Source organism: Coturnix japonica, chromosome 22 (genome assembly GCF_054131305.1).
Source record: "Coturnix japonica strain WE chromosome 22, WE-NBRP24, whole genome shotgun sequence".
Taxonomy (NCBI): domain Eukaryota; kingdom Metazoa; phylum Chordata; class Aves; order Galliformes; family Phasianidae; genus Coturnix; species Coturnix japonica.
The window spans coordinates 5,886,372-5,912,502 of NC_140684.1; the positions used below are offsets into that span (position 1 = coordinate 5,886,372).

The 26,131-nt window shown below is 47.5% G+C and overlaps 1 protein-coding gene across 2 annotated transcripts; it reads right to left on the reverse strand.

Annotated features, from left to right (window-relative positions):
• Positions 1-95: 95 nt before the first annotated feature.
• SUPT6H (SPT6 homolog, histone chaperone and transcription elongation factor) lies at positions 96-26,103 on the reverse strand. 2 transcript variants are annotated; one of them, XM_015880674.3, is made up of 37 exons: positions 26,057-26,103; positions 21,138-21,269; positions 20,519-20,677; positions 20,293-20,363; positions 19,683-19,878; positions 18,917-19,001; positions 18,262-18,535; positions 17,298-17,399; positions 16,697-16,813; positions 16,077-16,166; positions 15,582-15,724; positions 15,186-15,337; positions 14,704-14,802; positions 14,387-14,516; positions 14,125-14,275; positions 13,551-13,705; positions 13,218-13,413; positions 12,741-12,880; positions 12,544-12,661; positions 12,208-12,284; positions 11,492-11,627; positions 10,953-11,090; positions 10,451-10,618; positions 9,797-9,924; positions 8,859-9,066; positions 8,343-8,490; positions 8,053-8,195; positions 7,291-7,431; positions 6,112-6,307; positions 5,737-5,975; positions 5,362-5,475; positions 4,617-4,741; positions 4,189-4,301; positions 3,745-3,822; positions 3,493-3,659; positions 2,213-2,394; positions 96-2,037 (listed from the first exon to the last, which is right to left on the reverse strand). In XM_015880674.3, exons 2-37 carry the CDS (start codon positions 21,244-21,246, stop codon positions 1,851-1,853), a joined length of 5,175 nt encoding a protein of 1,724 aa, XP_015736160.1. In that variant the 5' UTR covers positions 21,247-21,269; positions 26,057-26,103; the 3' UTR covers positions 96-1,850. The 2 variants fall into 2 exon arrangements, with proteins under 2 accessions (XP_015736160.1, XP_085378302.1); XM_085522176.1 differs by having other exon boundaries at positions 24,033-26,103.
• Positions 26,104-26,131: the final 28 nt, after the last annotated feature.

Here is a 26,131-nt window from a genome sequence, read left to right on the forward strand (position 1 = left end):
TGTGGGTCTGGTCCTGGTGCTCACAGTGGCAGCACTGCACAGGGCTGAGTGTTCCCGTCCCCGTCCCATCAGGGATGCAGGACACACAAACAGGCTGCTCCCAAAAGTAGAACTTTTTATTGGGGGAAAACTAAAAACAAAGAGGGTCGGAAAGGAGCCAACAGCACAAAGTCAACCCCTTCCTCATCCTCCTCCCACCCGCCCCTCACCCCAATATGGCTCCGGTAAAGAGCTGCTCCCAGTCCCAATCCTGCCATAGAATTGCATGAAATAAAAAGAAAATAGCATAAGGTTGGAGCAGGGCTGCCCCCCACCCAGGCAGCGGCTCCCATCACACCCTGCCATGTCAGCCCCATAAGCAGAGCTGGCTGCTCACTGGAAAGCGATTTGCTTTGTCCCCTTGCGTTGCTGCCATTCTTCAGGAGCATTTACATGCAAAAAAAGGCCTTTGTTGGAGCTGGGCTGCAGTTCTTGCTCATTTCTTAGCGAACAGGAGGCGAACCAGGAGCTCAGGGAGAAACAAAGGCTCTGCTTCCATAGAAAACCCCCCAGCTAACAAAAGAGGGAAGGGGAAAAAGTGTGCAGCAAGAAACTGCCCAGTTCAGAAACGACTCTCCATTGCACTGAGGCTGCTCCTGCTGGGGCTGCAGCTCCGTGCTCTGCCCCTTCCCAGGCCCAGGGGTCTCTGCCAGCAGTGAGAGCTGTGAGCTCCAGCAGTGCCCAGTATGAGGTGCCCAGCATGAGGTGCCCAGCATGAGGGTGCGATGATCAGCTTGAACACAAATGGGTTTCGCTGGGGAACTTTCAGCCTCCAAGCAATAAAGAGGAGCAGCGACTTTCAGCACCTTCCACGGCAGATCCATCATTAAACCAGGCAGACAAAAGCTCTCCACTTGTGGCTGGTAGAAACATGGTTTATTCCTCCCTTTAGGTTACAGTTGGCCAGGAGGGTGCTGAGAAGGAGGAGGGTGCCATGCACTCGCAGCTGCTTTGGGTGCTCTCCACCATAGGAGCTCCTGCAGTGTATCTCAGCTCACGTTTCCATCCTGTACTTGGTGAAGCTGCTGCTGCTCAAGGTTCTGCTTCATGGTCTGATTAAAAAAAAAAACAACCCCCACCCCAAAATAACCCCCAAACCAACTAAATAAATATTGTTCCAAAAGAAGCCAGAGGAGAGCAAGCCTTTGGTACGACAGCTGCATTTCTCTCTGGCGTGACCCCTTATCAGAGCTGCCGTGCCACGGCTTGTGGGGCAGCACAGACTTTGCAGAGCCTGCAACGTGTGAGATCACGGAGCAAACAACAAGAGAAACCCTTAGAGAACTCCAGTTCATTGTCACAACCCCAGTGACTTTGCTTTGTTCTCCATGGGTGAGGAGAGGAGGCAGTCAGGGCATGGGAGAGTCCAAATAGGACAGGCTCACTCCAGGCCAGTGGGTCTGCAGGTCCTGGTAGGTTTGTAGGTCCTGGTAGTTCTGCAGGTCCTGGTAGGTTTGCTTCCTCGTGGCTGCAGTGACAGCACTGCTGTGCGCATAGAAGGACAGATTCATTCCATCTTGCAATACTCCACCCAGCTTCCACGTGGTGAAGCAGGACCTGGAATGCAGATGCCACTGCAGCTGTCCTTTCCTATGATATATTTATATATATATAGTATACATATTTAGACCAGCTCTGCCAAGTCAGTTCATTCACTCAGGTGCACGTCACCGCGAGTTGTTTCCCACCATCTCATGATGTATAAAACAGGAGTTACGGCAGCTAAAGGGAAGGAAGTTGTGTTCAACTTTTACTCTCCCTTCCCCTTCCTAGAGAAGGGAATGGAGGGTTGTGGTCAGGTCCAGCTCGGCCTATCGGTCCATCTCATCCAGCAGCGGCGTGGCGTCCCCGGCGATGGACATGGGTGTGCTCTCAATCATGGGGCTGGGAGATGGGCGAGGTGTCAACCTCTGCTTCTGTTTCCTCCTCTCAGCCTCCTTCTCCTGCAGCCACTGCTCGGCCATCTTCCCCCAGTCGATGGCAGCGTGACTGTTGGTCCTGTAATGACACAGGCAGGAGGTGAGACATGCAGCAGGCAAGCAAGACTTGGGCAGCTTTCCCTGCCCTCCCTCCTCACTGTTACACAGGGGAGAATTCACAGCAACCCCATTGCAATGCTATCACGAAAGCAACTGACGTGTTACGCAGACACGCATGCAACTCTTGCACTCACTTTGGCTGCTGCCTCTGCCTGGAACTGGATGATGGCTGCGACTGGGACTGTGTGGACTGTGGTGTGGTGTTGGCCTGGAGCTGGTACTGGGGCGTTGTGATGGGCTGGCTGGGGGTAGTGTAGGAGTAGCTGGGGGTCATCAGAGGGGTGGCCACCGGTTGCTGTGCTGGAGTTGTGAAGACCTGCAGGGAGCAGATACTGTTAGAAGAAAGAGGGAAACCGCAGGGCTGTGAAGCAGAGCTCTGGCATGCTCCCCACTGCTCTGTTTGCTGGTGCACGTCCTTGCTGTGCTCTCCTAGCCCTGCTGGAGCCCCTCATCTGAGCAAGGAGAGGTCTGTGGTGATCACAGCCCAAGGAATGAGGGGCAGCAGGGCAGAAAGAGAAACACCCCGCTAAGCACAGGACGTTTCTGGGTCCTGCTTGTTCTCCTCTAGAGCCTCCAGTCATAAACCAGCCTTCCTCACCCATTCCACACAGGGTATGAGGTGAGACACTGAAACCAAGCAAAGGAGAAGTCAACAAGACAGATGGGTGCGAGAGATACTTGGGACAAGCCAGCAGAAACAACATATCTCAGTGGGCATGAAAAACAGACAGATTTGCCTTGATTTTCTGCAGGCTTCAGAGAAAACAGTTTCCTCCCAGGTGCCAACTGACTGGCTCAATGATTGCCCAGCTTTGTCTCTTTGCCTCACAGTGTTCACCTCCCTTTGGATCCTCTTAATACACTGGGTTATCCACAGTCCCTGTCTATCCCCATGAAAGCCTCCCAGGGTGGTCCAAAAGAGGATCACTCCTCCATGCAAGCCTTGTCTTGCAGCACCTCTCTGTTAGATCTCTCTACTGGCAGGGTGTGTTTCCCGTACCCAGGCACCTCAGTGCAGCTGGATTTTGCCTCAGGGTCAGCTGGGGAGCTGGCAATGCGTGCTGGAGGTGGTAGGCACCAGCATGCATGAGGAAAGGCTTCAGCATGAGCCAAAACTGTTCACCTTCATCTCACTCAATGCAAAGCCTGTGGGTGTTCAGTCAGGCTGAGGTGTTGGCCTGCCGGTGCAGCTCGGAGATTAGCACACTGAGCTGAAAAGCCCTGCAAACTCAGCACATAACTTCACAGCTAATCTCTTCCTCTGGCAGCTCACGCTGTCCAAAGAGGGGCACAATCAGAAAGCTGTGTGCCCGCACCATTGGATCCCTTCTCTCTAACCTGCCACATTCCTCAGGAGCCAGACCTGTTTGCTATTTGCCTCAATTCCTTTCATAGGCTTAAAAAGTGAACCTACATGGTACGCGCTGCTGCCGCCTCCACTGCCTCCGTAGCCGTACTGACTGGATGCCCACTGTGCAGGGGTGGCATTTGGGTTCTGCCCCTGGCCTGTTACAGCAGCAATGGCACTGAACATCTGGGAAGTCATGTTCTGTGGTAGAGCGTTCACTGCACGGGTCAGGTCTGCAAGAAAGGCCACAATGTTATAAAAAAGAGCCTTGAGAAGGACCTTGTGCCCCAGTTTATGACAGAAAAAGCCCACACTGACCTGCCAGGTTAATGTTAGCTGGAGTAGCATTAATGGAGGCTGGAGTCCTGGTCCGACTGCTACTGCTGGGAGTAATACCTGTCCAAAACACAAACCAGAACAGATGGATTCATTCTCCCAGAAAAAAAGTTATTGGCCTGAAACTAAGGATTAAAAAAGTGGAAACATTTATCCTGGCAAGATCCTGCCTTATCAGGGCACGGTGTGGGCAGGACTGTACAGTAGGGAAGGCTAAGGGAGAGGAAAGGGACAATTCCAGCCTTTGCTGCATGGCCTGCTTGGCTGAAAAGATCAACTGTTAGGAGAGCTCTTAACAGGTCCATGGAAGACCTGAGTATTGCTTTGAAACATATAGAGCACACAGTTGTCCTTTATTAACTCCCTCCTGCTACATGACACCCATTAAAACTAATAGCTGAGACATTCAGATTTTGGGGTGCTCACCTGGAACAGGGTCCTGATAATGATCCTTAAACCATCGGAAGAGTCCATTCACTGTAGGGAAGACCTGGCCCCGGTAGCGGAATCCTTCTGGTGTCACTGTCACATACTCTATCCTGTGAGGAGCAGTGAATGCAAGAGAGCACAGGAGATCACAGGCTGCTTCAAAGCCAAGGAAATCTATCAGTCACTGCTTACACTCTACCCTAGTGACACCCCTTGCACAGAGCAGTACTGCTTGTGGCAGACAGCTGGTTAGAAACACTGGGGTCTCCTGGGTGAGACCAACTACTAGACATGGATTGTCTGCTGTCAGGACATACTCTGGATAAAGGGAGGCCTGACTTACGAGGGATACTGACAGAAGTAGAAGAGAATCCAGGAGCATGGTACCAGCAGCACTCCAGCTGCTGGGCTTATCTCTCCTTTACCTTGGTTTGCCTCGAGGCTGATAACCCAAGAGGAATTTGCCAGGTAGATCTTTACAGGCACTAATAAAGTAGGGAATAAACGTTGGCTTCTCTTTCTTGGTCTTTATCAGCAGCTCTTCCAGCTTCTAAATTGAGAGAGAGAAAGAAAAAAGGAGATGCTGAAGGAGAGCCTACGTTCTTAGGAACACAAAGGAATTGCAGCTGTCTCCTTCCACATTGCTGTCAGTCCATTTTCTCCCCAGCTCTGACAAGGGCCACCAATTGCACTTTTTCTGTGCAGGGTTCTGAGTGCCCATACCACAGCATGCAGGACTTGCACAGGTATGTTACTAATTCAGATCACAGATCTGCAGAGAAAACTCTGCTACAGTTCTGCCACCACTGGAAGGTGTCTCTCATAGAGTGATAGAAGGGAAAGAGCCAGAGAGGGACAGAACTCAACTCCTTCTGTCTTTCTGAGAAGATACACAAATGTCACCAGGTCACAGAAAGCCAATACTCTCCTTCTAATGATATTTGCTGGCAAGGCTGTGGCACAGTGTAGCAGCACACCACACTCCCACTGCAGGAACCCATCCTGACTCCACTGCTCCCAGTCAGAGCCCCCCGAGACCTACAGCTGGAAAGTGAGTGCCAAGCCCAAGGTGACAACAAGATCAGAGCTCCGTCCATGTTAGACTAGCGTTTAAAACCTTGCCCTTCTATCATGCTCCTCTATCTTCCATACAGGCTGGGACAGGCTCACCTTCTTGTCTCCACCGTTGCAATCCTGGTAGTATTTGTGATTCAACAAGTCTCTGGCAAAAGAAGCCATTGGCTGGACATAGCGAGCAACAATTTCATCCAAGTCTTCAAACTCCTTTGAAAAAACACATTTAAGGAGGTATTTAGGGTACGTGAGGAAGAACCCTGATTGTAATATAGAGATATCAGTAAAACGTTTTGCTCAGCAAAGCTGGATACTTTGAGTGTAAAGAGCTGAGAATTGCCCAAGAGTAATTTCCAGCAACAGCCTGAAAACAGCTTCAAGGACAGGAGGTTGTGCCAACCTACCCCTGACAAATAGGTACTTCTCCTTTCCCACCACGTCCTCCCCAGGTGAGTTCTGCAGGGCTCTTACCTCTGTGTTAATCCAAAGTGTAGAGCCCAGACTGAAGGCATTCTCCTTGCCCTCTTCTCGAACATCCACGTGCTGGTAAATCCCATCATTCACCTTCCAGGTGACAGTGAGGTGGTTCTCCCCTTTGCTGCTTGGTCGAATAATCACATCCCCTTGGTCCATGGTCTCCATCATCTTCTCAGCTTGCTTGAAGCTGATGTTGTGGAATGATGGGTGAGCAATTACTCTCTTGATGTACGCTAGGGGACAAAGAGGAGTGTTTAGGCTTCAAGGAGGATCTGCTTTATTGCCAGTGTACATCTCATTGTGCTTCTTCTCCTGAAGCACTCTGGGAAGGCTGGTGTTACAAGACTAAAAAAGAAATGACAAACTCACTTGTTCGCTGCTGCTTTCTCTTCATGTCTTCCTCCTGTTTGTGATCTGCTGCCTCTGTGTCAAAGTCATAGTAGGTGTCTTTAGGCAGCTTCCACTCGTTGTTCTTATCCATCAAGTCTGAGGTCCTGCAGGTCAGATCTGCACTGAACTTCTCAATGTCAATCTTCATAATCCTGCAGTGAACAGTCATTCCCACCTACAGGAGAGAGGCAGGTGCAGTGGATCAGCAGGTGAGGCTGATACACCAGGCACCCTGCACTACAGAGCAGTTCCTTCACATACTTCAGACTGATACCACTTCTAAAAGCAACTGCTCCATATAAACAAAAATGACCCTGTTCGAACTGAAAAGAGATTAAAGGAGTTTTTAGCATGTTTACTATCTGTGCCCTATACACACTGAAAACTGCTACATTTGCTCTTTTAGTTAAATATAACAATGCAACAGCAGATCTGCTTCACGATGCACAAGAAAGAAATTAAGTTTGTTCAGAAACAGACTGGAAGACAACCAAATGACTTCCCTGCTTAAATAGGAAATGGAAAATCCCACCACAAAAAGTGCAATGTCTTAGTCCAGTTAACCATGCTGAAATTAACAATGGCTCTTTAAAGAGCTGCTGAGAGACCTCTGCTTACAGCATTATCCATCACCTGTATGGACTGATCCCAGGAGACAGAAAATATGTTAAAATTAAGGTTTAATACATGATGAAAAGAGGAGACTCTGCTTCTTTCAGAATCCCAGAGCCTGCCCTGAACAAGGTCAGTACCCTGATGAGAAATAAACTGCAGAAGAAAAAGCTTCAAGAGGGAAGCAGACCCTCACATACCTAACAGCAGTTCTGTGAACTCTTTAAAAAGCCAGGAACAAAGGAGAGCTCTGCATTAGAATGCCTTCTGGTCTCCCAAACCCAGACTTTAGCCAGACTGTAATAAATCCTCATGCAGTACAACATGTTAACTGATTAACATGGTTCCCACCAGCTGCCAGGAGAGATTTGCACTTAGGACACTAATCAGAACCTGAACATGCTGCTGATTTAAAGTCCTTCAATGAGAATAAGGTTTGAAAATCCATTTAAGGAACAGTGTTGTTAACCAAACCCTGAATCACTGCTGTTGGCTCCATGCTCTTCCAGTTTTTGCTGGATATGTGAAAATCCACCTTTTCCATACCTTCACCCTTTCTTCAGGCCGTTTGACCACCTTATCACTTAGAAACTTTGTTGGGATGAAGCCAGCAACGCCATTATCCAGACGTGTCTTCACTCCAATGGCCTGACCTGGGCAGGAACCACTGTCAAAATGATTCCAAACCTGGAGTAAAGCAAACGTAAATGTCATTCAGTATGAACAGAAAATCAAGCAGGCAGCTCACACTTGAACAAGTCTAAAAGCTGGGTCAGCAAACTGGTGCTCCCAGCACAGATGAACAGAAGGGCACAAGACTTTAAAACGAATGCTGCCCAGTAACATAGTCTTCCTACTCCAATTCTGCTCAGCTTATAGGGCTTTGCAACCAGGAAGGACAGAACATTTTTAGACTCTTAACACAAGCCTGCAGCTAGAGCTGGTTTCTGATTAACACAGTAGGACTTTAAAGTCACCAACTATCAAAGCTGGAATTTAGCAGTGTTTAGAAGAGACTCAAAGTACAGCTGCCTTAAGCAGCAGAGAGCTCTAAAAAGTTCTTAAAATTGAGAAGGTGGCAGAACAAACTTCTGCTCTCTGTGTCACAGGCAGCTTTGTGTATTTGCAAAGAAGCAGTCAGCTTATCACAAAGACTGTTTCACTCCCAGTCCAGTTCACCACAATTCACAGTGTAGCCCTAAAGAACCTGTCAAATCCACACTGAGACAATCAGTCAAAACCAAAACACTTCACATCCAGGTCTGGTAACAGACTCCCAACAAAGGCCAGCATGAGAAGCAATCCCACCTCACTGAGCTCTGGGAAGTTATCCTGCTGACAGAAAGGACACTGCCAAAGGCCAGTTTCGTCGTTCCGTATTGCCTGGTCATAGCTTTCTCCTTGTGGTCGCCTGTGTGCTATCCCAGTCACGTTGCAGATGATCATTTTACCTGCAGTGTGATGGGAGAGGAAAAGGAGAGAATGAAAAACTGAAAGCCAACTGCAGGGCCAGATATCTGTCTTGATCTAAGGCAGACATACATGAAGGCAGCAATCATTAGAGCTCTCTCTCTCTCTCTTAGTGAACAGGGACATACCAATATAAAAAGTCTCTGGAGTTTCTTTGGTCAGCATATTGAAGACCTCTTCTGTATTTGGAGAACGGTATGGTGTCCTTAGGTCCTTGTACCTGCAGCTTAGTTCAGCTCGGATGTCATACAAAGTTATATGCTTGTCACCATAGCCCTGTGTAGTGTTCAAAGGTTAAAAAATACCATGACTTGCAAGAAGGACATGAACAGGGAATCCACTATAAGTTATGAAAGAATTCAATGAACATATCAGTCATCAAAATTAGAAAAAAGAAAGTTTAACAGGCTAATTACCACCCTCCCCCTCTCCCCCTGCTCCAAGTACACTTTCCATTAGCATCGACTACATGGCATTGTCAGACACAGAATACTTGTTAAGGCTATTTATACATTTTACAACAGTAGCAGCTAAGTGTTCAGCTCCTAAAATGGATAAAGGTCACCTGTTATAAAACCTAAGAAACTGGGGTGGTCAACACAGCTGCCCCTCTGTTTCTCAGTACAAGGAGCCACCTAGCGTACCTGTCTTTCCAGTTCTTCAGCAAAGGCATCGAGGTCCAGGTCCTTCAGACGTTCAGGGTTTTCTAAGATCTCCTCTAAAGCTCCTGCAGGATTCGCATCCTCAGCTGATTCATCATATTCTAAGGCATCTACTGCCATTTTTCTTGCCCACTCGTAGGTTTCGGGATGGACCCTGGAACCATCTAGGACTTCGATGTAGGAATCAGTGCTGAAATAAAACCAAAGCCATGTTCGGATAAGGACTCCATAGGGTTCCACAGCCAATTCCTTCAGCTCAATAACAAATCATGCTATTGACCACCATTGCTGGCGGTGTGGGTGCTCCACCATCACTGACCCCAAAGGAAACTACTATCCTAGGTGGTACACATTTAATTCTTCATTAATAAATAAGCAGGATCCAAGGTAATATAAGACAAACTCCAGCCTGCAGCTCTTGAACTGCAGAGCCTATTGGGCTTTCCAGATGTGTTATCACTGTTCTCCAAACACGCATCTCTTGTTCAGTTACCAGTAACCTCATGCTCTACAAACCTACTAGCTTCCTCTTAAACTGGTGGGAAAGTTGATGATTTATACCTCAACTTTGAAACCATTGTTAAGCCCAGTCAGAAATCAAAAGTACACACAGGTTTCTACTGCACATGCATGATGACTATGGAAAGTTAGGGAACAACTGTTCTTAGTTCTCTTGACCACAAAGGGTCTTTCACATCATAGCAAGCCATATAATTAATGTTCTAGAGCTCACATTGCTGGACAGGTTTAACTGCCCTTAGGAATCAGATTAACCACCAGTAATACCTGAATTTGGCCAGAAATCAGAGGGGCCACACAGAAACTCCCGGAAACATGGACTCTACAGAACAAGACTGTTTCAGCCTGTCGCTCTCTGATAACTCCACGCTGTCAGGCATTGAATGCAACCCACTACCCACCTATCGCCCAGCGATGCTGTGTCAATTTTGATGAAGCCTGCACAGTTGATAAACACCTTGGGTCCCATGTGACACATCGTAACCAGCTGGGTCCTGTTCTCCAGACGCGTGTTGTTTTGTTTTAAGATCTGGAACAAGAAGGAACAGCATAAACCTTCTGACTCAAACCTAAGGGGTTCCCAGGAAAAGCAGAGGACTTGCACTGTACAGTACAGCATTCAAATCATCAGACATAGCCCTGCCTATCACAAATCATTAACTACTGCACCCTGCCCATGTCTCAGCACCATATAAAAGGATGACTCCACATGGAACAGCTCCAGCTCTTGGGAAAAGTGCTGGCTTTTTGCCTTCTGTTTTCTACAGCAGAGAGGCATCCTGATGCTCTAACAGCGTGTCAGTTCCTACGAGCTCAGGAGCTGACTAGTACTCAGAGATCTGCTGAGTTGTGTGGGACTGTGAAGGATGTAAGTCTGTGTGTAGCTTGAGGGTTAGGAGCAGTGAGATAACACATATGAAAACATGTTGACAGAGCTGTCAGCTGCATCTGGCACAAACAACCCTGACTCAGCTCGTAACAGCACTGCCATCAGGCCAACCCGCACACTATTAGGGATGCACTGTTTATGTAAGCATCGACAGAAGCTTCCTTACCTTTAGCAGATGAGTGCCTTTGCGTGGTCCCAGGCCACACACATACTGCAGCAAAGCCTGGCTGTGAGGGTGAGCAATTGCCCGATTGACATCCACTCCCACTTCGTTCACACGGTTTATGAATTCACAGTAGAGGGCATTCAGCAGATCCTCCTTCACCACGTGCTCCTGACAGAAGGGAGAGGTGTTAGCTTCACAAGGGGATGTGTGCAACGCTCTGCCATTAGCAAGCTGGACCAAAAGCAGTAGAATGGCTCTCTGGTGCTGTGCTGCACCTCAGAGTTACTCCCTGAGAAGGACCTAAAAGCAGGGGGCAGATGAGCTAAGGAAGACAGAACAACAAAGGTGCTGTGTAGCCTGAATATGGCCCAGAACACACCAAACTTGCACCAGTTCAACTTGGAATTTTTTCCTTGATAGCAAACAAGCCCAGGCCTTTTGAGCCACTTTGTTTTGCAGAGATGGAACCTTCCCACCTAGGGATCCCATAAGGAAAGCTTACCTGCAGAGGATGGAGTTTCAGGCAAAGAATATCCTCATCAGAGCTGCAGACCTGGGCAAACTCTATGAGAGGGTCCTGAATGCGACGAGCAAGGGAGACTGCTTGACGTAACAGAGGTGGGTAATCCCGGAACTCATTCTGCAAGAGGTCAGAAAATCACATTTTGTGGCAAGCCAAGCAAAGACACATCAGAAAAGGACTGGAACAAGGGAGGCATTTGTTGCTCATTGCAGAGAGCTGAGATCAAAGGACCTCCAGGAAGCCTGCTGTAAATAAGAACAAAATGAGCCCATCCACTCAGCTGAAAAAGATTCATTTCAGACTACATCAACATCTACTTTGTGCATCTGCTAGTGCTGATTTCTTCAGGGAAGCCTAAACAAGCTGTTTTGCCTTGACTTAAGGATCAGCACGTCGCTTTCTAAATGGATCACACGAGGCAGTGTATGACACGAGGCTGAGCCACTATAATAAGCAGAAGCTGAGACAGTCCAAATGAACCAAAGGCTAAGAAATGGCTAAAATAAGAGAAGGTTCACCTCAGATTTCTTGCTGTTCATGTAGAGGATGGCCAGTTCATTATCTACCAGCTCCACTCCAATAGAGGACAGCTGCTGCCCCTGATCCAGTTCATGAACAATCCTCTTTACATCCTCCATCAGCATCTGAGCATCCCTAGGGAGAAATGACCAAGAGAATTGAAGAGGGAAAGCAAAGCTGGGTCCTCAAACCACTTAGGGAGGTAACGCCAATAGTTTATGACACATCACTAACAAAATAGGCTCCTAAAAGCAAAAGGAAAATCACAGGTCAACTAGAAATAGAACAGCAGAGAGCAAGTCTTGTAGCACTGTACAGGTCAGTTTGGAGAGGAAATCATCCACAGTGAGGACTGATGATAGATCTTTCATCACCACAATGTTGTAGCCACTACCCTTCACTGCTGGATATAGCGTTAACATGCCTAGCTGTTGGCAGACAGCTCTTTGCTTCCAAAAGAAAGTAGGCAATTTTCTGGCTTACCTAAAGCTGCATTCCATGTTAGCTTTCTACCCGAGGCAAGAGAGACCTGGTACGCTAAGAATCTAGTAAGGATGCCCAATGCTATTTACTACATGCCCAAAACCTGGGGAGGGGCACCATCAGTCCTTCCCTCCTCCAACTAACTGCCCAAGCAATGAAATGTAGAGAAGAATAAGGAAAACACTGCAGAGAAACTTGGAAGTGGAAGGAACACAAAGGTTTGTTATCTGACCTGTTCTCGCCTGCAATTGTGACCACATGAGGCTTCTTGTTCAAAAGGAATTTTTTCAAGGTTTCAATATCCTGTGCCTGGAAAGAAAAGTGAGACAGGTCAGAGTAGAAAAGCTGGAGGGTTTATGTACTGAATCAGCTACCAGAGTTTTGACATCCTATTTTGCAGGGAGAATCCAGAATAACCATAGGGTGGAAGAAAGGCAGAATTCTTGCACATGAGTGATAAGGCCTATGTTGACTTCAGACTATTCCTCTCCCGCCGACAGTGCATCGCTCGGTACCAAGAGCAATCTGTGGGCACTGGTCACAGGATAATAGCCACGCTGAGGCTCACCTTCTTTTCCCTCTCTTCCTCACGCCAGGCATTTCTTCTCTTCGTGAAATGTGGCAGTCGGAGGAAGTCTGTAACCTCACCCTCTCCATTAACGAGGGCACAAAACACAGGATGGTCCCTGAAACACAGAGATCACTCACACATGGAGGACAGCTCAAAGCTGAACATATATCTTGAGCCAATTCCATTCCTCTTACCTGGCTGAGGAAAATGCAATGCCTAGCACCCGAATTCCTTTCCCTTGGTTTTCATCCATGAAATCATCATCTTCCTCCACTTGCTGATCAGGACGGTACGAAGCTACTTTCAGCCAGTTGTATAGCTTGCGGCTGCAAGCCTAGTAAGAAGGGAGGGAAGAGAGGAGTGAGAAAATCCAGTGCAGGAGCTTTGGCACAGCCCTACTCCAGGGTGAAGGTCAGGCTCTGCTCAAAGCAGAAGGACAGTATACTCTGTCAGAATCAAGACTAGGTCTCCAGCACAAAGCCCATCTTCTCTCCCTATGAAGCATCTGCTTTCCTCTCTAATATTAGAAGAGAACCTCAGATCCCTCGCTGCCCCCTTCTCCTTCCCAAGTGCCTTTCTATGGTCTGTCAGCAGCTGTCTTCAACATGCTGCAGGACTGGTAGCATCTATAAACTTAGCTCTGTCTCACATGCATCTGTGCCCCACCTCACCTTGAGGACATACTCCTTGGCCTCCACCAACAGTTTGTTCTTCAGCTCTTTGGCCATCTGCACATAGAGGAACTGGTTGAGGGATCGCTCGATGGCCATGGTACGCTGCCGATTCCACTCCTGCACCTGGTGGCTGAACTCATCCCGATAATAGAACTGTTTGATTTCCTCAAAGTATGTCTGGTCGCTACCATAACTGGAAAAAAAAAAACACCAAGAGAAGGAGAAACATAATTGTGACATCTAGGAATAGTTTGGGCTACAGAGGAACACCAACAGCACAGCAGCAATGGATGAATAACCTCTGCCAAGACATGAGCACTGAGAACTCACCCCTCCACTCCTTTCATGTCTATGCTGATGTCTATAGTCAGCAGTGCCTCGTCCTCTGCCAGGCTCATTTTCAGAAACTGGTCGTCTCGCAGCTCCTTCACAGGCTTGTTCTTCAAGTATTTAAAGGAATAAGCATAGTGGGCTTCATCAATATCCTGGAATAGAGAAAAGACTATCAGCATGCATACAGGCATCCACAAAGACAGACTCTACACTGTACACTGTAGTAGACAATGTTTGTTATTCAGTACTCCCTCACTATGCCTGCCAGTTTGCATTTCCTCCCCCAGCAGGACATAATGGAATTCATTCCCAGTCCCAGAAAAAACAGAGACTGTTCTAACAACTGAAGGCAACATCTCAACAGCAAGAATCAGGTCCAAGGAAATGCTGAAGCTGAAAATGCAGCTTGCTGCTGAGCTTGCCTCTGCAACAGCCCAGTTCACATGCTGCTTTAGGATTCATTCAGAGTTGCCATTGACATGGGAGAAGTTTTCAGATGCAAAACAAGTGTCTGTACATTATTTAGATCCCTCCCCAAGATGAATCACTGAGTCAGAGCTCCTTTCCTTACCTTCTTCCCCTTTTTGGTTGGTGAAATGTTGATTTTAGCTCTTTCTTGGAAAGTCTGTCTCAGGACCTGCCTGACCAAAGGCTCTCTGGCTATCTGTAATGCTACCATGTACCGTGCTCCTTCCAGAACAGCTTCTGGGCTTGGAAACTGACTAAAAGCAAAAGAAAAAGAGGCAATGCAGAGTCCTGGGATGTGAGAAGACAACCAGATCCCTTTCCCTGCTACACCTGCAGGATCTCAGTGAGGATCCCCACACACTGACCTACACACGTAGTCCTTGGCCAGCTCCAGGGGCTCTGCAGGGAACTGCTCTGTCTCGTGACGTTGGTAACTGTCTCGGAGATTCTCTCCAAACTGCTCAGGTGTCAGACCAAACTTTTTAGCCAGGCCATCTAGGGGGAAAGCAAACAAAATGTAGAATTAAGATACAAAATCACATAAATGTTGAGAAGTATACTGTAGCTTACACTGAGCTCAACTATCAGCCCTTCCCCTAAAGATAAGCCACACAACCCAGAATCTCATGCAGGCTAAGCCACAGCACACTGCAAGCTCAGCGTGACAGAGCAGAGCTCTTACCCAGCCCAGCTGTTTGACAGATGGTGTACATATCCCGACGGGAAGCCTGCTTCAGCTCAGGCCCTTTCTGCTCATCATCTTCTACATCCTCCCCTTCACCTACAGGAAGCACATGTTTAGCAAGGCATCCAGTAACCTGCAGTATATCAGCAGCACAATAAAGGGGACAAACACAAACTACATTGTGCAACACAGTCCCTAAACCACATGTGAACATGAAAGCTCACAGCAGCCTTAGAATTATTTATAATACCCTGGTCGTGAATGGGGAAACTCAGTTCCCTGGAAAAATAACAGCATGTGTGTGGAAAATCCTAAACATTTTTAGAGATGCCTGAAAGACCTGGGACTAACCTGAGACAGAAGAGAGCAGCAGAGATGATCTGTGCACACACTTAGGCTTTTCAACAAACTTTCTTACTACTATTTTGAACCAGGATTTTGAACCAGGACTACGAGACTTATCAAGTTTAAAGACAAACCTTCCTCCTCTTCACCATCTTCTCGGATACGTTTTTGCTTCTTTCGAGCAGCCTTTGCAGCATTCTGCATCTTGGGGATGTCTCGCCCATAGTACAGCAGGAAGTGATTATACACATCTTTCAGCTCATCCATGGACTGCACGTCCTTCAGCCTAGAGCACGCAAAGCCAGCACGTTACATCTTTCAGCTGAGCTGTGTTTAGAGTGCTCAAGGAACCTGCTCCGGTACAGGTCAGGCAGATGGAGCACTTGGGTCCTCTTGTGAAAGAGTTTTAAACATTTGTTATTACTGGTTCTGTAGTGAGTTTAAAGTCAATAATCTGCTCTCTGGCCTGCTGTACAATATACACCTTAAGTTATGTTGGAATAGATACAAAATAAGTCACAACACCATACCTCTCCATGTCAGTAGTATCAAGAGCCCTTATCCCATCAGCCAAAGGCTTGTCTGGGTCAGCAGAGATCTGCTCATACTGGTAGGCCTGCATCTTCTCAAACAGACGTGTCAGGTTTTGCTTGCGGATCTTCAGCTGGGTCCACTAACACAAAAACAGGAATTTCCACTGAAACGCAATGTAGCTGTGTGCTAAATCTGTCTTCTCACTTATCAATGAGGGGCTCCTAAAGAGGCATTTCCCACAATCCCAGACTGTTTGTCATATAAAAATGATCAACACCTTCACCCACAGACATGCTCAGATGTAATAAATCCGTGGCAGGTTTTGTCTCAGAAACAAATTGTGTTAACAGAAAATAAAGGCTTGAATCTACCTGATAGTAGAAAAGGAATGGGTACTCCTTACACGTAATGTCACTAAAGAAAAGCATCAGTCTAGGTAGGAAGATATGGTAAATACCAATGGGATAATAAACACTGAAAACACTCCTCACCTTCTCATCCCACTGCCAGACACTCCACAGGTCATTGATGTGCAGTTCTGGTTCTACATACTCCTTTCTGTAGAAGGCGATGAATGGGACCTAGGTCAGAAATGAGACTCATCAACACCAACTGAAAGGAGACTGGGCTGCCTCTAGCAGGCACAGGTCCAGAGATTGTTCTTATCCATTTAGGAGAACAAATGGATGTGCCAGCAGTGTGGGAGATGTGCTGAATCATGACACTGCTCCTCAGGCTGTTCCAATAAATAATACACCACATACATCAAAGAGATTCTGTGAAATCAAGTAACACCTCTCATATAAACATCGTTATGGATGATAAACATCTTATGGAAGAAAAAAGGTTCAAGAGACTCTGGAATATTTTCATCTAATGTATCAGTTTGACCAGAGCAACAGCAGCCTCATCAAACAGATGTTAAAAGCTCTTCTGACACAGCTCACATGAGCTACATTTTCCAGGGAAGCACCATTTTTCCATAGGAGAGGCAATCAGGCCATCACAGATTCTTCTCCTTTGTTACACTAAATACCTCCAGCAGTCCCTCTACCAATCCCACCTGTATAACGAGACTTCATTTCAAAAACGAAGCCGAGTTACACAGTACCTCAAAATGTTGATTTCTCATGAAATTCAGGGCTTCTTTGATCTTCTGGATGGTGCTGGGTCCCTTGCGGCTGAAGCTGCTGCTGGTCTGTCCACGATCAAGGTAGTCAGAACTTTCCTAAAAGGATAAACAACACATTAAGTCAGTTGTAGTCCTGAGCTCCCCAGCTAAAAGAACAGCCCAGGCTAATGGTGAGAAACGGTGACCATTTTGTTAGCTGGGGATGTAGGTTTAGCTGCATGCTGCAATTTCAGACCACATAAAAGCTTGATTGGCTTAAAGAAGAAGCAGCATCTGGCCAATGTAACTAATGACTCAAAGCAGATCACAGCTAATATTAGTTTATCCCTAAGTACATGAGTACAAGAGATCTGTCTTTCTTGACAATAATTCTTGCAATCTCTCTGTTCTGGCTTTTGGTCCTGTTCTACGAATATGAAAATGAAGATGTGTGTGACGCATTAAAAACCAGAAAGAAAGTTACATTGAGCACTACGTTTTTCTGTGTAGACTCTTACAATAACATCTCCAGGTTGGAAATCTGCAGCACCTCCAAGTCACCAATTCTCTTAGGACAGAAGTCCCAGGCATAGGTCTTTACCTGCAAGGAGATGGTGGGTGTTGCAAATGCATTCCTGTAAATCCAGTCAGCTTCTTCCTCCAGCTCATCATCTTCAGCACTTTTTACAGGGATGGATCGCAACTGTGAAAAGACAGCAGGAATAACAGCACATAAAGCAGCTCCAAATCCTCTCTGGTCATTCAGACCCAACCATTTCTCTTTTGAGGAAGATGTTCTAGCCATCATCTGTGAAGATGACAAAATGTCCAAAGAGAAGACTTTGCACACAGCATCTTCACTTGTATACGCTGGCATGGAATAAAGGTCCTTTCAAAAGCCAGCAGTCTCAACATCACCTTTCACAAAGGTAACAAATCTCTGTGCAAAGAGGTACCAACGTTTTCTAAAGGGAGATCCAAGTGCACTGAGTCTTTGGGGAAATCTGAATACGGGGTGAAATGATGACAAAAATGAGACACCAGAATGATTTCTAGCAGCACAAACAGGACTTTGCTCTGATAGGAGTCACTTCAATTAAAACAGGTTATTGAAACACCTTGCATGGAACAGCTGCATTGACTGGCATAGCTGTAGGCCAGACAATCCCTGCAAGCCTTCTCTGATGCTGAAGTTTCACTCTTCTTAGGCTGATACAACTATGTTACAATAGTTGTTACAATACAACTGATGGGATTGCTAACAGTATCCAGCACAAAAGCTATCTCAGAAGAGCACAAGCTCTGCTCCACATCCAGCAGTGCAACACTGGCACCCAGTGGCCAAAGAGAAACTAAGACCAGCGCTAAGACTCCACTGGGTTTACAGTCACAATTCAGCTTCATTGTTACATTTGATGGTGGAGTTTCAGTTAGATTTAAGGGATGGGATCAGAAAAGAGGGATGCCAATATCCAGCCAGAAGCCAGGTGAGAAAGTCGGCCTGCAGGCCCCAGGCCTGCTGTACTTGTTAGGAGCTGAAATGCTTTGCACACTGACACCCTTACCTGGAATCTCTCAGGCATGTCTGTCATTCGGATCTCATTGTCCTGATCTGTTAGGTGGCTGCTCTCCAGCTCACTGGGCTCATACATCTCAAAGATGCTACGCCGACTGACACGCTTCTTGGCAGTCTTTTTGGGTCGAACGCGGGTCTCTCCTTCAGCTTCTTCATCCTCATATTCATATTCCTCCTCCATTTCCTCATCATACTCATTGTACTTCTCAAACTCATCGTAGTCAAAATCCACACCAAAAATTTCCTGGGCTTCCTGTAAAGCACTGGAATGCAAAAACTCTTCTTCAGCCCCATTATGCAGTTCAAAAAATATTGTTCTGGCCACAACACCTATGATCTAAGCTTTATTTTTGCATGTAGGTTAAGAATTGTGGATAGGTACACAACTGTTTGAGCTTTAAATGCTAATATTTCTCATAAGGGACTACTTTTGGTACTCTTATTTAAAAAATCCAGGGAAAAGGAAGAAGGCAGCCATTTATGAAGCCACAGATTAAAGCCCCATCTTTACATTTATAAGGTTCCTCTGGGGAACAAGACCAGCAATTTCCAACCACAAGCAGAATATCACACTGCAGTTGTAAAAATCAAGTAATCCGAGCACTGGTTTGGAGGCTCCAGGCCAATTTACAATTAATACTTACGCATCAGTGTATCCAGGGAGCTTCTTTCTCCATTTTGGCTTTTTCAGAGGTTGCCCATCATCATCCACAATGAAGTCATCGATGTCTGGACACAGAGAACCATTTTAGCAGTCAGGACACTCACACATTCAGCCAGTAACTGACAAACTTCAGCTCAGACAGCGCAGTTGGCACAACTGCACCACAGACTGAGGTGGCTGCTGGCCTGCACTGCTACCCACAGCATTTCCTGCACCAGCCTCAGATATTCCAGAAGCCTGAACCACAATAACAAGGTAGAACTAACTTTCTAAAACAGGAAAAGGCATCTGGCAGCTGTCAGCAGCTCAGTGCACAGAAAATGCAGTAAAAAAAAAAAAAAGCTCTGCTGCATTAAATGCTAGACAGAAATATTTTTTGCTACTCTTTCAGCACAGTGTTAGCAAAGATGATGGGCTAATGCCCAAGAGCAGAACTAGGGCAGGTGTGCATTGTGCTACCAGGTGCTAAACAGGACCTCCACTAACATCTTTTGAAGCGTTTTCCTTCTGAAGGAAGTTTAAAGGAAACCGTGAACACAGCAGTGTATACAGGATGCTTCTGTTCATCTAAACTGTTTTGTCCAAACTAAATCTGCTAACTTTTAATTCTAAAGACTGTACTAATCAGACCAACAAAAGCTGGACCATCGTCGGGCTACAGATTTTGGTTAACTATAGCTCAGGGAAAGCCTTACTTGGTTCCAGTGCTTTTATGCTATGACAAGTTTTGGACCATCCATACTCACCAGATTCATCTTCCTCCTCCTCCTCTTCCTCTTCTGGTGGTGCAACAGGAGCTTCAACAGCTTCCCCTCCCTCCTCGCCTTCACCATCCTGAAAGATCTCTTCAGCAATGGCTTCCTTCTCATGTTCTTCCTTACCATAGTCTTCCTCTTCATCATCCTCATCATCAGACATTTTCCGCACACGCCTGAATTTTTGCTGCAAGCAAAAAAACTTGTTAGTGCATCTAAGTCCTGGCACAGACACACAAGCCTTCTGTTGTCTCTTCTGGGTTAAAATTGTGCTTCCTCTGCTTTCCAAGTGATAACTGGAAAGAGCAGGACAGAGCCCAGCACAGTACAGGCCAGGAGGGACAAAGAACCACTCAGCTTCAAGAGAGCCATACTGCTCATTTGGCACAGCACACCACACAACATAGCTGCCTGCTGAGGACCATGCAGGGAAGTATTCTGCATACTCTAGGAGCCAGGGAGAGATCGTGCTTCTTTCAGGCACTCAGCTTCCCTTTTCAGGGGGCCAGGAGAAGGCAGGAGGTTCTGCACCAGGTAGTAGCCAAGCATTGCTGCTAAGATGCACCACCACCATTAGCAACAGCACAGAAACACAACTCACCCTTTTGACTTTAACACCCAAGTTCTCTTCAATGAGGTCAAAATCATCATCTTCCAGGCGATCATCAAAAGCTAACAGAAGAAAGCAGTAACGAGTTACATTCTCCCTTCATCCACTTGGGAACAGGCAAATCAGTGAGGGTACAACTCACTCAGGCCTCACAGACCCCAACAGCAGAGGGAGAGTTACACTGTGGCCTGCTATAAACAATCACCCCAAAACTTACTGCGCTTTCTCTTTTTGTGGCCAACATCATCCTCGGAGTCTCCAGAGTCACTGGCTTCTTCCTCCTCTTCCTCTTCCTCATCGTCATCATCGTTAATGAACCCTTTCAGGTTCCCTTGCTCATCTTGATCATCAAGATTCTCCTCCTCCTCTTCCTCATCTGGGATGGAGAGAAACAACCATTCGACGTTTACACAGTGTTTATATGCCGAGTCACCTTCTCAGCTTTATACAAACATCTTCCTTCACACTACCCACACAGTCTTAGCTGAACACATTTACTGACATAGAGCCCAGTCAGCTGCTCATGCCAAAGCCCCATTTCTTCTTATCTCATGAACAGGTGGAGGTGGAGTGGTCACACCAGGAGAATTCCTACTCTATCAGACTGTGTGCCTGAAAGTCCTGTGGGGGCTGAGGGAGTCTATTTTCCATTACCAACACTAAGACCCATTTAAGCATTCTGAGGAAATGAAGCACTAAAACAGCTGAGAGTATTGCCTACAAATGGTCACACTATTACTGCACAGTTATTCCTCCATCTGCAGCGACGTGATGCAAAACAGAGCAGCAAGGCACACAGACAGTTCAGCAAAGCCAGAGCAGATAGGTACACTCACCATCCTCATCTTCCTCTACAAATTTCTTGGTTACCCTGGGAACAACCTCCCCATCCTGGTTGTACTCCTCCTCTGACTCCTCTGCTTCACTTTCTACGAAGTCAGACATGGCTGTTGTGTCTCACACAGGAACTGGGGAGAGAGAACACATCCATCACATCAGCTGAGGGAGGGGAACACAGTCACTTCCCCTTGCTGGGTTTTGGAGAGAAGACAGCTAAGGCAAAAGGTTTCAAATGATCTGTCCAGGCCCTGAATTACCCACAGCCCCCCTTGCCTGCACATCCCTGTCATCAGAGATTAGGCAAGTGAAGGCAGCAGCCAGGGGCTGCCTGCGCCTGTCAGGCTGTATCTCAGTGAGCAGAACACGACTGTCACGGCAGCACTCACTGCACAGCTGAGCTCCAGCTGAAACAGCACACACAGCCAAAGCCCTTCATCCCATCCACATTCTCATGCTCGGCCAGGACAGCAGCCCTACACCATCACCAATGCAGCACTGTGTCAGAAATCCATACATCTGGTGCACAAACACAGCAACTTCAAAAAAAAAAAACAACAAAACAACCCAGGGATTTGCTTCTCAGATCAATTAAAAAGAAAAAAAGACAGATCTTGGAGAATCTTTTATGTCTTAAAACATGAATAGCTCCAGAGGAATGCGTTGGCCCTATCTCACTAAAGGAAGCCCACAACAAAGACAAGAAGACCTCAGTGGCAAGCAGATAGCAGCTCGTATTGCAGCTCGTATTCCTTGGCTCAGGGCTCCATGGCTGTGGCCAACACCTACTTACGATGCTCCAGACAGGGAGAAGCTGCAGCAAGCCAAGGCTGCTGCTCTGCACCAGACAGGACATCACCACCCTGGCACAGCATTCAGGTACAGCACGATCCCCACCCTCAGAAGGGCACTGCAGATGTCACACACTCCAGCATCCCCCTCCGTAGTAACACTTCAGAGGGCCGTACTGCTGCCAGGTAAATGCTTTTTGCATTTCAAAGCAAATGCCACTGACAAACAGTGTGTAACTACATGCATCAGAGAACAGGAGCTGCTTTGTTTGCCAGCTTTAGTTGAGCATTATGTCAGTTCCACACTTCCTCACCTATTCTTCTGTACCCACCAGGGTGTATTAACATAAACATCACTGCAGACCAAGCTGCTTTTTCTCCAGTGTTTCCACTTGTACAGCAAGGGGGGAAAAATACCTTTATCACAGTGTGATGTGCAATTTTAATACTCTCTGCTAACGAAACGTTTTACTTGCAGCTCCAACTTTCCTCCTCACCACTTGTTCTACCATTTCCTGGTAATTTCAGTCCACGTCAAATGAGATTTGTTTGGACGTAGGGAACAGCTGTGACTTCGGAAGCCCATGTCATGTAATGATCCAGCTGAGCAGGTTCCACACGCCAACCGCCCACGACACCGGGAGCTTTCAGCTCTGCTGACTGAATTCCACCCCAGGACAGGAGAGATGTCACTTAGCGCAGCAAATGGGAGTGAGGGCAGCTATTACCATGGAGATGCTGAATCAGATATGGACTAACCATGCCTCTTCCAGCCTCCCTTTGAGAGAGGCGTTCATCTGAAATAACACAGAAGACAGGCAGAGACCTCCTCCCACATAGGTGGAGGTGAAGATACGGACTTCAGACCAGTGCTGCAGCTCAGAGGGCTCAGTTTGTCTGACCCTAGGGATCCATCCTCACTGAGGATTTCCAGGCTATCCTGGCTATATCAGGCATTGGATCCATCCTCAGAGCATCCCAGCAGCACTTCTGCTCCTGTAACAACCCTGGGAGGGAGTAGGAGATTGCTGCAGCATGGGAGCAAATGCTAAATTATACACAAACACTAAAAAGGCAGGGAAACAGCACCCAGACCTGCATGTTCACCTGTTCAAGAGCAGACAGGCTTCTGTAGGTGATTAGTTTTACCCCAGAATACCTCACAGCCAACACACACTAACTAAGATGGACCGGGGTCAAGGGCAGCACAGTGATGGCAGCAGGGGTGGACATAGAGGTGTCCTGAGCAGCGCTGGGCCTGTGTGCTTACCTGACCTCTGTTTCAGAGCAGGGCTTCTGCACTTTGCTCAGCTCAAGGGCACAATGGCAAATTTCCAGAGTCTATAAGCTGCTTTTAACTGGAGTGACACAGAGCAGAGCGTCAATACAGTGAGCAGAGATCAGATCAGCAAGGCTGGGCACCACAGGTACCACTCTGCTTTGGTAAGGAAACGATGGATCTGAGCACGCTGCAAACCAGGTGTTAAAGCACCTGCAAAGCCTCAGCCACACATCCAGATACTTGCTGGCTGCTCAGGACTGCAATCAGAACATTGCAGTGCTGGGGGTAGGTACAGTCTGTACATGATACACAAACAAAAGTTAACTCATTAAGCTTAGAAATGGAAATACACAGTGAGCACCTGCAAAGTATCAGAATAGATGACAGAGAGCACTCCTGTGCCTTGTCATGGCAGCACTGAGCCAAGGCAGGGACAGGACTGGCATCAGGAATGGCCCATAAAAGCCCCACAGCCATCGCAGATGTGGGATGAGGGAAATAGGAAGCGTCTCAGCGGTACCTGCAGAACCACAGAGCAGTCTCACATGGTGTTTATTACTCAGCAAACCCAAGTGGACCCAGTTTGTGGACTCAGGAGCAGTCCCAGGGTATCAGTGTCAAGGCAGAAAACAAGAAGAACTCACTAACATAGGCTCAGGCCAGAGCTGCATGCAATTTCACAACAGAACCAATGATCCTGACTGCTCCCCATCCACCAGAGGAATAACAACATCAAGCTCCCAACCCACATCAATACTATTCCAGGATAGTTTCTTGGACAGGGATAGTTTTAATCTTTGCCATCTCACAGTTCAACTCACAGTTCACTCAGGATCCTTGTGTTCTATAGAAACACCTTTGCCAAAGTCACCATGGAACAGTTTTGTCCTGCTCTCACGTCTGCTCCTTAAAGCCAAAATGGGTGAATTGGAAAGGATTCAGAAAGCTATGTAAGAATATGAAAGCTTGAAAACTCAGAATTAAAACGTGGTGCCTAAAGAAGCCCAGTCCATTCACTTTGTCAATGAGACGCTCGTGAAATTAATCCTGCTACAACAAGAGCACTGCACAGAGTAAGAGACTGCAACAATCTGCTCATTAGGAAAAACCCAAAGCAATAGCAAAGGTGGCAAACACACTGAATACGTATACTTCATAAAAAATGCTATATTTGAGCCTGGATATGTGGATTTAACAGCAATCTCTAAGCAATGACCTCCAGTCTGTCTCACCATAAAACACAGATGGTCTTTAATATAAAACTTACAAGCCCACGAGAGCATCCCTGTGGAGCACTAAGGCATTCACAGCACAACAAAGCACCCTCGCAGGCTCCTCATCAGCTGCAGGCTTCTCCTACGAGCCACTCCTTGCTGCCAGCACCGGTAACACGTCATGTATTTCGGTTTCACAGCTGTTTGATACATTATTGAGGTCAGAAGCTAAACCAGATGCCCCCCCCCTCAATGGTAGGTGTGCAGTGGAGCAGAATGAGGCATTGCAGTGTTTGGCAACTGGAGATCAGCAATGCTGTGACAGAGGAAGGTCGGGTGAGGCACTGCAGCTCTTGTACCTGCTTTGTGCGTCTTACTGCTCCCTGCCAGTCCCACCTCCCTGGTGCTATTGTGCTGCAGTACATCCTGTGGCAATTTGTGCCACGGTTTTAATAGTATGTTGTGCGAAAAAAGCACTTCCTCCTGTTTATTTTAGACCCGCTGCGTCAGAATTTCCTCCAAGAAATAGAACACTGATGTACCCTGCTTGCTTCCTCTGACCTCCCCACACCTGTCTCTCGTTTCCTACCTGCATGTGTCCCCCCAAACCAGGGTAAAGAAACATGGGCTGAGCTCCCATCTACATGGTGGGTGAACCAGAGCCACCTGCAGCACCCAGCACACAAGCAGCAGCATGACAAAGTTCTCAGCACCTTTATAATATCCATTTTAGACCCTGCTATGGTACTAAAGCACTGTAGACCACTGCTGAGATGTTCCCTGCTCCTTCCTCAGCAGCAATAACCGATGCAGAGTCGATCACTGCGGTATTTGGTGCCTTCATTAAACCCATTGCCATCATGTCAGCACTCAGCTGGGCTCTCTCTTCATCCTCCCACAGCCATGTTTAGCCATCCTGAATAACACAGCATCAAAATCCAGTGCTTCCTTTCCATCTCCATCACACCACATCCAGAAAGAGGAACAGATGACTGTAAACCCCCACGATAACCACTCCCAACTGGGATCACCACACTCCCCTCACCCTTCACATATCACTTTAATTATTAACCCCATGGAGGGACCTGCCCAGGCTGCTGCCCCACAGCCTGTTTTGGAGGGTGGGGGGGGGAGCTGTGTCAGACGTTGATAACCAAACACAGCACTCCATCAACACGGGACCTGCTCCTGAAAGCCAGAGGCACCCAGGAAGCAGAGAAGAATACAATAAACCTATAAGAAATTGAGATTCTCTCTCTCCATAAGGAAGCAGGGCGCTGCTCTCCTCCACCCCCCTCCAGCCATCACCACGTTTCAGCACAGCTCCACATAGGCCCTGGCACATCTCTCCGCCCTACAACCACCCCCTGTGGGTCCTGTGGGGGCCATAACCAGCCCATAGCCATAACCAGCCCACGGTGAGAGCCGGCTCTGCCCTCACCCCACAACCGAGGACGAGGCGTGGAGGCCCAACCGCACCCCCACCACCCGCTGTCTCCCCCCGCCCTACAGCGGCCTCCTACTCTCAGGCAGGGCCCGGAGGAGGCTTCAGAGCCCCGGTAACCTGCTGGCCGGAGTCCCCCGGGCCGCCTCTAGGTCCCCCCCAGCCGCTCAGCCCGGCGCGGCCTTACCCGAAGCGCTGAGGGAAAATGGAGGCCTCGGCGGCGGCGGAGGAGACGAACGAGGAGGGTGGGGGGGGTAGAGCG

Coding starts and splice junctions, on each gene's coding strand:
- SUPT6H (XM_015880674.3), bottom strand. CDS start 21,246: ATGTCTGACTTCGTAGAAAGTGAAGCAGAGGAGTCAGAGGAGGAGTAC. Junction 20,364..20,518: donor CCACAAAAAGAGAAAGCGCA/GTAAGTTTTGGG, acceptor TTCTTCTGTTAG/CTTTTGATGATCGCCTGGAA. Junction 12,662..12,740: donor ATTGCATTTTCCTCAGCCAG/GTAAGAGGAATG, acceptor TCTGTGTTTCAG/GGACCATCCTGTGTTTTGTG.